This window comes from Artibeus jamaicensis, unplaced genomic scaffold (assembly GCF_021234435.1).
Source record: "Artibeus jamaicensis isolate MK-2021 breed Jamaican fruit bat unplaced genomic scaffold, CSHL_Jam_final contig_468, whole genome shotgun sequence".
Lineage (NCBI taxonomy): Eukaryota > Metazoa > Chordata > Mammalia > Chiroptera > Phyllostomidae > Artibeus > Artibeus jamaicensis.
In genome coordinates, this window is record NW_026521846.1 from 2,810,580 (window position 1) to 2,822,400 (window position 11,821).

The 11,821-nt window shown below is 40.4% G+C and overlaps 1 protein-coding gene across 2 annotated transcripts; it reads right to left on the minus strand.

Annotated features, from left to right (window-relative positions):
* Nucleotides 1-6,411: 6,411 nt before the first annotated feature.
* ZNF22 (zinc finger protein 22) lies at nt 6,412-11,386 on the minus strand. Of its 2 annotated transcripts, none has more exons than XM_037127478.2 (2): nt 11,281-11,386; nt 6,412-7,625 (listed from the first exon to the last, which is right to left on the minus strand). In XM_037127478.2, exon 2 carries the CDS (start codon nt 7,535-7,537, stop codon nt 6,860-6,862), a length of 678 nt encoding a protein of 225 aa, XP_036983373.2. In that variant the 5' UTR covers nt 7,538-7,625; nt 11,281-11,386; the 3' UTR covers nt 6,412-6,859. The 2 variants fall into 2 exon arrangements, with proteins under 2 accessions (XP_036983373.2, XP_036983374.2); XM_037127479.2 differs by having other exon boundaries at nt 11,339-11,359.
* Nucleotides 11,387-11,821: the final 435 nt, after the last annotated feature.

Below are 11,821 nucleotides of genomic sequence, written 5' to 3' on the forward strand. Positions count from 1 at the left end.
AGATAGACTAGCGAGGGATTGGGCAGTGAGACGGGACCCAGTGGGTCCCAGCGATAGGCAGCAGCAGAGATGGCCGCCAGTTCCGGCTCTGACCCCGCCCCCACATACAGCATCACAACCCAGTGACCTGAGCAACCCTACCCAGGTGAACACCTCAGGCTTCGCTCCTCACCCAGCAGTGGGAAGCAGGAGAGGGGGACGCCATTTCCCCACTCTGACCCCGCCACCACATACAGCATCACAACCCAACGACCCCACCCTGGAGGCCCCCCGCCTCACCCCTAAGGCTCCGCTCCTCATACTTAATGGGCCCAAACAGACCAAAAATGGCTCAAGAAGATCTCAAAGCCCCAGAGCCCATAAATCTAAGTGATGAAGAAATAGCCAAACTTTCAGATGCACAGTTCAAAACACTGGTTATCAGGATGCTCACAGAACTGGTTGATTTTAGTCACAAATTAGAGGAACATATGAAGGCTAAAGTAATGGAAATGAATGGAACTGAACAGGAAACCAATAGTAATGGAAAGGAAAGTGGGGCTCAACTCAAAGGAGTGGACCAGAAGGAAGGAAAAAATGACCAACCAGAAAAGAATGAAGAAACAAGAATTCAAAAAAATGAGGAGAGGCTTAGGAACCTCCAGGACATCTTTAAACGCTCCAACATCCAAATTATATGGGTACCAGAAGGGGGAAAGGAACAGCCACCAATGGAAAACTTATTTGAACAAATAATAAAGGAGAACTTCCCCAATCTGGCAATGGAAATAGACTTCCAGGAAGTCCAGGAAGCTCAGAGAGTCCCAAAGAAGTTGGACTCAAGAAGGAACACACCAAGGCACATCATCATTACATTAGCCAAGATTAAAATGAGAGAATCCTAGAAGCAGCAAGAGATAAGGGGACAGTCACCTACAAAGAAGTTCCCATCAGACTGTCAGCTGATCTCTGAAAAGAGACCTTACAGGCAAGAAGGGGCTGGAAAGACGTATTCCAAGTCATGAAATCCAAAGACCTCCATCCAAGATTGCTCTATCCAGCAAAACTTTCATTTAGAATGGAAGGGCAGATAATGTGCCTCTCAGATAAGGTCAAGTTCAAGGAGTTCATCATCACCAAGCCCTTATTATATGAAATGTTAAAGGGATTTATCTAAGAAAAAGAAGATAAAAAATATGAACAGTGAAAGGACAGCAAACTCACAGTTATAAACAACCACACCTAAAACGAAAGCAAGCTAAAAGGACAGCTAGATCAGGAGTGAACCACAGAAATGAAGATCACATGGAAGGTTAGCAACAGGGGAGTGGGAGAAGAAGGGGGGAGAAGGTACAAAAAATAAGTAGCATAGACAGTAGGTAAAGAATAGATAGAGGGAGGGCAAGAATAATATGGGAAATATAGAATCTAAAGAACTTGAGACACATGGTCATAAACTAAAGGGGGGGAATGGTAGGGGTGGGCGGTGCAGAGTGGAGGGGAATGAAGGGGGGAATATAACAACTGTAATGGCATAATCAATAAAATAAAAATTAAAAAAAGTTGGAAATGACATTCGTTTTCTAAAATTATATACACTCTATGTGTAGGTATTTTAGAATTCATAGAGCATAAAAGAATCTGGGTCATTAAAAAATTATCATCCAGTTTACTGGGGAAAGTGAGGGAATTGGCTTTTCAGGTCCTTTCAGACCATGTGAATCTCATTCCTCAAAGTTTGGTGCCATTTTATACACTTGTTCTTTCATTAATTATTTCATTCAACAAATATGTGCCACATGCAAGGCCAAATAATAAATTATTCAATGAGCAAGAATCTCCAAGAGAATAGAAAATATTGAAGAGGGATAAGGGTGGCAAATGGGGGACAAAAAGTTCTAGGTGGAACTCTCCTGCGAGGTAGGTATGGTAGTTGACAGCCAGCCTGGGAACTTTCTAGAACTACTTACCTCTTTTTCTAACCTTCTTTAGGTACTTCTTCCCTCTTGGTATTTCTCCATTAAAACTTTCAACTGAATGACTACTATAAGCCAAGAGCTCACATTCTAGTAGGAGAAAGGGAGAATAAGAGACTGAAACATGATCATTACAATTCAGCTAAAAGGAAGAACATCTAAGGAAGGTTCAAGGCCAACTTCTTGGAAGCCTACTTCAGAATATAGGTCAAAGCCAAATAAGCAAAATTATAGAACTAGTTTGGAGTTGTTGATATTCAGTGAGAGGCAGGGAATGAAAGGAGGTAAGATTTGAGCTTCAAGGCAGGAGATGAAACCCTGTAGGTCTAATTAGCCAAGTAGGTCTATTCTGTGGTAGCTTTTCTTTTGGCAATAGAGTTATTTCCCACTGGATCATCAACTTTTAACCTATGCTCTAAAAACTTGTATGCATCCAATCTGTTTCACTTTAAAGACTGGTATTTAAGTCTCTCCTGGAGGCCCATTTCAGCCTCATTTCCCACAACACTCAGATGAACAGGAATGCCAATAAAATAGTTACGTGCAGCTGTTCTCTGAGATGAGATTCTGTGCTTTCCCGCTTCCACTGCATCATATACTTCTGCCCCTCCCCTTCTTCCTCCCTGCTGCCCACCACCCCTACCCCTTCTACCCTCCTCCACATAGTTACACACAGAGCCTTTACATCCTTAAAAATGTAGTCCAGGTGTGGCAAGCTGACAGAAACGGTTACGACTTTTAAAATCTGGATTTCTCATTTCTCTTGAATAATCAAGAACTGGCATACCCAGATCTGAATCTCTGGATGGGGGGGTGGGGAAAGGCTGAAACGGAGTCAGATTATCATTTTAAATGGGCAGGTGCATTCCATCTTACAACACTCGTTTCACTCACGCATTTGCATTAGCTGCCTGGCCTCTCCAGCTTTTTGGGTTTGTATTCTCTAATCTAGTGTTAAATAAATATTATCCCTTTAAAATTTTTATAATGCTTAATCCTCACCTGAGGATATATTTATTGATTTGAGAGAGCAAGCAAGCAAATGAGCGAGATCAGTTATTTTCTGTACATGCTCGAACTATGGACAGAATCCGCAACCCAGGTAAAATATCATCCCTTTAAAGATCCCTTCCTTCTTTTCTGTACCAGATGTAAGTTATTCCAATTTGAAAGGCAATCACACTGTGTACTCATAACATTTTAGTGTTACTTTTAATCTAATTTACCTTTTCTATCAGTTTTTTATATACATGGCAGTGCTCAACAGATACTTCCTCAACAAAATGAAATTACCTCCCTAACATGGTTAATAAATACTGTTTGTGGCTATGTACTTCTATTTTTAACAGGTACTCCTATTACCTGTCAAAAAATTCACCCAGGTTCTTACTCTTTTAGAGACTTATTAGATTGTTCTTGCCCTTTTAAGGTATCCCTTTCTCTCTAAAAATCCTGACTCAGCAAAAACAAACCAACAAAAATCTCACCTTTAAATTTATGGGTAGTACTTTTGCTAATAACAATTTCAGATTTGATTCAATAGCTTCTCTGCCTCTGATGACCTAAGCTAGTAAATAAATTCTAAACAATGTTCCAGACTCTATGCTAAGCCCCTCTACCTGCATTGTTATGTAATTCACTCCACAACTCAACCATAGGTATCTTACCCAATTTACTCAAGAACAAAAATTCAAATTGCCCAGTTGCTAGGTAGGCAAGATATAAACCCAAGTAGGTTGAAACCAGCACCCAGTCTTTATCATTAAATCCTGCCTTCCCTCATCAAAAATTAGTATTATGTAAGTATCTTGGATACAATTTCTTTTTTTTTTTTTAAATATTTTATTATTTATTTATCTTTAGAGGGGAAGGGGGGGAAGGAGAGAGGGAGAGAAACATCAATGTATGGTTGCCTTTTTGTGCGTCCCCTGCTGGGAACTGGCCTGCAGGGAACCGGCCTGCAACCCAGGCATGTGCCCTGACTGGGAATCGAACCGCGATCGTGTGGTTCGCAGGCCCGCGCTCAGTCCACTGAGCTACACCGGCCAGGGCTTGGATACAATTTCATATAAGCACATCACTACTCTCAGTAATGAGTTATAGCAGTGGTTCTCAGAGGGTGTGCTACAGTAGCATTATCACCATCACCTGGGAGCTTGTTAGAAACAGCCCAGATGTAAATTAGCAATTCTGGGAGTGGGCCCAGAAATTAATATTTTAAGGAGCCCTCCACATGATTCTAATGCATGCTGAAATTGAGAATCAGTTCAGAGGTCCCTATTATGTGCTCTCATAGTACTGTTTGCTTTACTTATTTACATAGTTTTCCAATTCCTCTACTTAATTACCCACTTAACCTAAACTCCTTTAAACTGTCTTGATCAGTTTTATTTCTACCACACTTATTAGATGATTGAATGAGTAAAAGAATATGGAAGCCAAGGATTTTTAACCCACCTTACTCATTGGTGTAGGACAGAAGAAATTCTAGCAGCGTAATGATGTTGGAGCTCCCACCCCCCAACCACCACACACAATAAAACATCCAGAGATTGTATAAGGAGACAGAAGAATAAAGGAATTCAGCTTGGTAAACCTGAGTTGTGGTAGAAATTCAGCACAACATTAAGGGGCAGTATATTTTCATACAGGGTATACTCAAAGCAGCAGTGCTTATGACTCACATTCTACCATTACTCAATTTCTAGTAGTGGAACATTTCCATTCATTCATTAATTTAGAGCAGCTGTAATTGTTTTTCTCCCCTTACACTCCTAAAAGGAGTGTGAGGCTACGGTGCCACATGTTGATACCACCAAAAAGCTACAAGTGTACTGACCTATTTGCTCCTAGTTCTATGACTCTAAAAAGAAACGCACAGCACTGTCAACTGGGAATACATCAAAACCTGAAAGTATTTGCTTCATTTTTTTTGGAGAACAGAGAAAAACTCTATTCAGGATAAAAATGTAAACTATAAAATCTAACGATATATAGGACCCTGTAGCAGGACCCTGTGACTGATGTCAAAATTGCAAAACTCATTTATTTAAGAAGGTGGTATTAGTCCCAGTCAGAAGTTATCTCAGACATAAAACTGCTACAAATATCACTGACGGTAGATCCTCAAAAGAGTCCCAGAGCCACACCTTCATAGTCACTGCTTCAAAGTGACTTGGCTGTGATTAATAGGACACTTGCTAAGCAGTCCGAGATCAAGTTTTCTGTAAAAGATAACAGCATTTAAGTCATACAAAACACTTAATGGATATCCTACTAGATGAAACTGCTGCCAACAAGGCCAAGTTCTATGACCCTGCCCTAAGGACAAGGCCAGGAAGCAGGAAAAGTTCAACTCTGAGAAAATTAAAACCAGCCAAAACAAGTGACTCTTCCAAAGCTGTGATTTTAGATGTTGCCTAAATGGTTAAAACAATTTCCCAGAATAAAAATAAACAGAAGGTGGTACAGTATGCAAAGTATAACTCCATTTATTTTTATGAATAACTCATGTGTACACCAGCAACTGTCATTATTATAAAAGTTGCAAAAAAATAGAATGTTAGCATTCAATAGAACTAGAATCTGAGCTGAAGGCTGCTGATCAGAATGTCTGATACATAGCACTGTTCTGGTGATAGCTGAGAAATATGTTTGCTAGACGGTAAATCAGGGGTGTCAAACTCATTTTCACCAGGGGCCACATCAGCCTCAAGGTTGCTTTCAAAGGGCCAAATGTAATTTTAGGACTGTATAAATGTAACTACTTCTTAACAGTTAAGTGAGAGCTCGGCACTGCTGCTGGGTAGAAACAAGGTGGAGGGTCGGATTTGGCCCATAGGCCTTGTTTTTGCTACCTGTGCTGTAAATAATTCATATAACTCAGAAAAGTTTAACTCAGATTTCAAAATCTACACATTAAACAATGCACTGACATTCACATTAAATAACTTTTGCTGTTGACAAACATTTGTTTAGGTATACTTAAAGTTTTCAAAAGGGAAAGGAAAGCAGGAAGGTGTGTGAATTGCAGAGTTTTTTAAGTAGCAAGTTGAGATTGCTTTGGTAAAATATGGTTTAATTATTTATTCTTGGAGGTCTAAAATGCTACCTCAGTTTGTCAGAGCACACAAAAATGCCCAAGGAAGTCAAAAGGCATAGGGATATATCAATATAAATCCATCCCAACTTCGGAAAACACAGTGTAAAACCATCTCAAAGAACAGTGTTAGCAAGAATGAGACTTGTCATCTATGTTTTCACTTTGAGTTCTAGTGTATCTCCTACTAAGAATGTGGAGAAAAATAGAGAAATTCTATTCCTTTAACAACTGTCTATAAGAAGGAAAGAAACAAAAGAAAGTTAATGTAGAGTGATGGGCCTTGTTAATTAAGAATCTGTGAACATGAATATATTTTAATATAGTAAATATTAAATCACACTTACAACCTGATGATTAATATATTACAAAAATTTATAATAATAAAATCTCCTCATCTATTATGAAACTTCAAAACCAATGGGATTAACTTCTTTTCCCTTTTAATTACTCCTCCAACAGAAAGTCTTAAAACTGAGTACTCACTGAAATTCCTACATTTTTACAGGTCATAAAAACATGATTGTTTTTGTCAAAATTATGCAGAGAGCACTTTCGAGTGAGGTCAAGGGTCTTATAAACTCTCAAAACATATTTTCAGTTCTTTGTACTCCAGGTTACATAAAAGAAATGAGAGGACAGTTTGACTCATGTAATTTCTTTCCACCCCACCCAATGTCATCAAACTCCCAGTGTTTCCATGCTAGGAAAGGATACAGTATTTAAGTGCTCTATTAGAAAGGATCTCTAGTCCTAGAAGAGAGATTCTTTTTCTCTTCAACAGGGCTGAAACACTGTCTCTTACTTAGCGAATACCAGTCACTGACTTCTTTCTTGTACCTGCTTTCCAAGATAATACTAGGTGAGTTTTTGACCTACTATTTTTGCCTGGAGTTTTGCCAGGCTTCTTTTCTTTGTGTACCTTCATGTGCTGCCTAAGATGAGAGCTCTGGCTGAAGCATTTGCCACATTCGCTGCACTGGTAGGGCTTCTCCCCTGTATGGGTTCTCTGGTGCTGAATAAGGTGGGAACTCTGGCTGAAACATCGGCCACATTCATCACACTGATAGGGTTTTTCTCCAGTATGAATTCTCTGGTGTTGAATGAGGTTTGAGCTCTGTTTAAACCTTTCTCCACACTCATCACATTTATAGGGCTTTTCCCCAGTATGGATCCGACGATGCTGAATGAGATTAGAACTCTGAAAGAAACTTTTCCCACAATCAGCACATTTATGGGATTTCTTTCCAGTATGGATCTTCTGATGCTGAAAGAGAGTTGAGCTCTGACTGAAACTTTTTTCACATTCAGTACATTTATACGGCTTCTCATCCAAGCTTCTTCGTAGTCTACTCAAGCTTGAGTCAAACCGAACAGTCATTCCCCATTTGTGCCCTTGCCGGCCTATTTTGCACTGGTTCTCAGAAGTCTTTCCTTGGCTTGAGCTCCGAGAAATACCTTCCTTAAGTTTTCCTAATCGCATGGTGGAGAGCCAAATGTACTCTTAACAAAGTCTATTCTCTTCTTCTCAACTATAGTTTCTCTTCCTAGAGCTATATAGCTCAAATTTTCTGGGTGTAGACGAAAAAATAAAAACAAATTACATATGTTAATAAGTCAACTTTATACCTCTGTAGACCCATCAAATTTGCATTCATTTTTAAATTAAAAGTGTATTCAATACATATAAAAACAAAAACAATTTTGGGGAAAAATACAAAATAATTCTAATAACTCCAGAGTTTAAACTTGATATTACCAAATAAATGTCTTAATATTTACTCCCATGTTAACTTCAACTCATTAGTGACTAATTAAGGAGTCAAAATTTTTAAAAAAATGACAAATCATACTATTTTATTAAATATTCATTTATCCTTATTTGTTTCATTCTACTTGCACAGCTATAACTAACACCTTAGCTCTAACTTTTAGCATAAATTTTTTGAAAGTAGGAACTACTTTATAAGGACTAGTTTCTATGAGTTCATTCAACAAATGCTGAGAAAAATATCCATGAAGAGATGCTTTACTATTATTTTTTTCTAGATTTGAATAATCAAAGAGGACAGTTCTTTGAAATTTGAAACCAGATATTTTCTGAAAGAGGAAAAAAATTTTAAAGAACTTTTACAGGATAGTGAAATGAATTTGAGTAGGAAAAAGGGCGGCAAGTAGAACACAAGAAAAGGAAGATGAGGAGAAAGTTTACATGTACAAATAGAAATGGAATTGTAAAAATATCCAAATGCTGCAAAAATTCAAAATTTCAAAATTAATTTCATTTATTTATATATAAGGTTACTTAAAATAGTGGCCACAAACTTGAAATAAGTGGAAATGTAAGAGGAGCTAGGCTGCAAAAGTAATAAAATTATTCTAACTATTTTCACATCGTATGTCAGGAAATAGACTTTAAAAATGGGAATAATTACCCTGGGCCTCTGCAAACAAATTTTGACAGCAGATTACTGAAAACACAAATGAGACTGTTCTAACATTCCTTCATCTACTTGTATACCTGAGACTTCACGCTTGATAGTGTTGAGGAATTTATCTGGATACTTAATAATTATATCTGCTGCAATTATGGTAAGTATCAGGAAGAGCAAACTTCATAGAAAACAAAACTACAGCGCTTTCACTACTCATTCTTTAACCTTAGAAATATTTAGAAACTAGGGACTTCCGCCAAGATGGAGGCGTAGGTGGAAACACCTTGTGTACGCGCACAACCAAATCTAAAAACAACAAATTGTTAACAACAATAAACACAACCAAACAACACAGAAAATCGACAATACAAAGTTCGAAAACAAAATGTTCAGCTAAACTGGTAAGAGGGGCAAAGCCAGCAGCGGAGCGGGTTGGCCAAAAAGATCCCCGACCGGGTGGTGCGCAAGCAGCCAAAGGCGCAGATCACAGGTGCATGCTAGCTATGGGCGGACACTGGGAAGAGGAAGAGGTGCGGCTGGCTGTCTGCGGTAGATCGCGCATTTGCTTGCAGATAAACCAGTGAAGAGGCGAGCATTGAAACTGCACAGTGCAGGGCAGCAGGCTCGCACAATTCCGCTTGGATAAACAGGCCGGGGCGAGTGGTGGGACGGACTGGGCTAACAGAGAGGACCACCATTGCTCCCTCTCTGACCCCGCCCCCACATACAGCATCACGAACCAGTGACCTGGGTCGCCCTGTCCTGGTAAACAACTAAGGCTCCCCTCTTCATACCTTACCGCAGGAACTGACCAAAAATGACTCAAGAACACCTCAGAGCCACAGAGCCGATAAATCTAAGTGATGAAGAAATAGCCAAACTTTCAGATGCACAGTTCAAAACACTGGTTATCAGGATCCTCACAGAACTGATTGATTTTAGTCACAAATTAGAGAAACATATGAAAGCTAAACTAACTGAAATGAATGGTAATGCACGGGAAACCAATAGTAATGGAAAAGAGACTGGGGCTCAAATCAGGGGAGTAGACCAGAAGGAAGGAAAAAATGACCAAATAGAAAAGAATGAAGAAACAAGAATTCAAAAAAATGAGGAGAGGCTTAGGAACCTCCAGGACATCTTTAAACGCTCCAACATCCGAATTATAGGGGTACCAGAAGGGGGAAAGGCACAGCCACCAGTAGAAAACTTATTTGAACAAATAATAAAGGAGAATTTCCCCAATCTGGCAAAGGAAATAGACTTCCAGGAAATCCAGGAAGCTCAGAGAGTCCCAAAGAAGTTGGACCCAAGAAGGAACACACCAAGGCACATCATCATTACATTAGCCAAGATTAAAATGAAGGAGAGAATCCTAGAAGCAGCAAGAGATAAGGGGACAGTCAGCTACAAAGGAGTTCCCATCAGACTGTCTGCTGATTTCTCAAAAGAGACCTTACAGGCAAGAAGGGGCTGGAAAGAAGTATTCCAAGTCATAAAAACCAAAGACCTACAACCAAGATTGCTCTACCCAGCAAAACTCTCATTTAGAATGGAAGGACAGATAAAGTGCTTCTCAGATAAGACCAAATTCAAGGAGTTCATCATCACCAAGCCCTTATTATATGAAATGTTAAAGGGACTTACCTAAGAAAAAGAAGATAAAAAATATGAACAGTGAAAGGACAGCAAACTCACAATTATCAACAACCACACCTAAAACAAAAGCAAATTAAGAGGATAGCTAGATCAGAAGTGAACCATAGAAATGAAGATCATGTGGAAGATTAGCAACAGGGGAGTGGGAGGAGATGGAGGGAGAAGGTACAGAAAATAAGTAGCATAGACAGTAGAAAATAGATAGGGGGAGGGTAAGAATAGTAGGGGAAATATAGAATCTAAAGAACTTGAGACAGGTATTCATGAACTAAAGGGGGGGAACAGTGGGGGAGGGGCGTGCAGGGTGGAGGGGAATGGAGGGGGGAATAGAACAAATGTAATGGCATAATCAATAAAAAATGTTAAAAAATATTTATAGAATACCCATCACAAGGAGACATTTGTTAAGTTCATGGTGTTAAAAAACCTGCAGAAAGAATAATTATACATTAAAAAACACACACACACACACTAGTACTATGGAAGTCAGACTGGTGGGAAAACTCAGAGACTACTACCTATTCACCTAGAACACTACAGATGAAGAACATTGTCTTGTATGGCAGACAATGCTATTCTATTCGATTCTCACAGCTGCGTTATGCGACTATCTCAATCCTAGCAGTCAGACTCCGGGGCCTACCAGCTCAATGGCAGAACTGATGTGCAGCCACATTTCAATGCCAAGTTCAGCACTCGGACTGGTGAGCCGTAGTGGGAACCCAGGTAATCGGAATGTGCCTGTTTCTCACACATAAAATTAGAATGACCAAAAAGCAGCTACATCCGGAAGGGGTTTTGAGTTTAAACCAGTCAATATTTGTAAATCCCTCAAAACAGCCCTGCGCTACCCAATTATCTATTCAACGTTTTTGGCACGGAAATGCGCAGCGCCACTAGTCACGTGGTCCGGGTCCGCCGCCTCTGACACCAACCGCTGGGCTCCCGTTACGGCTTCAGCCCTCTGGAGGCCCCCCAACCCCTACTCCTCCCGTGCCGTGCCGATGCCCTCCGGAGGCGCGGAAAGGCGAGGCCAAGGTAGCCACTCCAATAGCCGGGTCGGCTGTCCGGCTACCGTCGGCTTGCGCAGTGCGGCTGCTAATTGCACGGCTGCACCCCTCGGGCTACTCACCATTCCCAGCCGGCCCACCGCCCTCCCTGCCTCACTGGGCGTCCCAGCCCCGAGTCACCGGATGTGAAGGCCTAGCTGGCCTCTCGCGCCACCGCGGTCGCTCTAGGAATGTGGTGGAGCGACCTCTATGGTCCTAGTCCACCGGAAATTAGAAAGTTTCTTCCAACTTTTTTTCTTCTGGCGCTGCTAAGAAGGAGTCCTGTGGTTCCTCCCTTTGTGGGCGTGGAACCAGCCTTGGTGTCCGACCGTGCTGTGAACCGTTGAGACTTTTTAATGCAAATATGGAGCACTTACTAATTTTAAAAGACTACTTTTTGAGAGCCTAAACTATTTTTGAGCTTTTTCATGAGTCACCTTATTTCACTATAACCAAAAAGCCTCTGCCAAGACCGGAATTGTTGTGGGAAATGAAGTGACTAAACACCGAGGGATTTTGGAGTACGAGGTTTATTTTACATGCATGGGTTCAGAGGAATCATTTCCAAATTCTGAGCAATGAACAAAGGATTCCTGGGGTTTTTATAGATTAGGGTCTTCTTGT

Bases quoted from the DNA above. Each gene is read 5' to 3' on its own strand.
- ZNF22 (XM_037127478.2), bottom strand. From the start codon at position 7,537: ATGCGATTAGGAAAACTTAAGGAAGGTATTTCTCGGAGCTCAAGCCAA.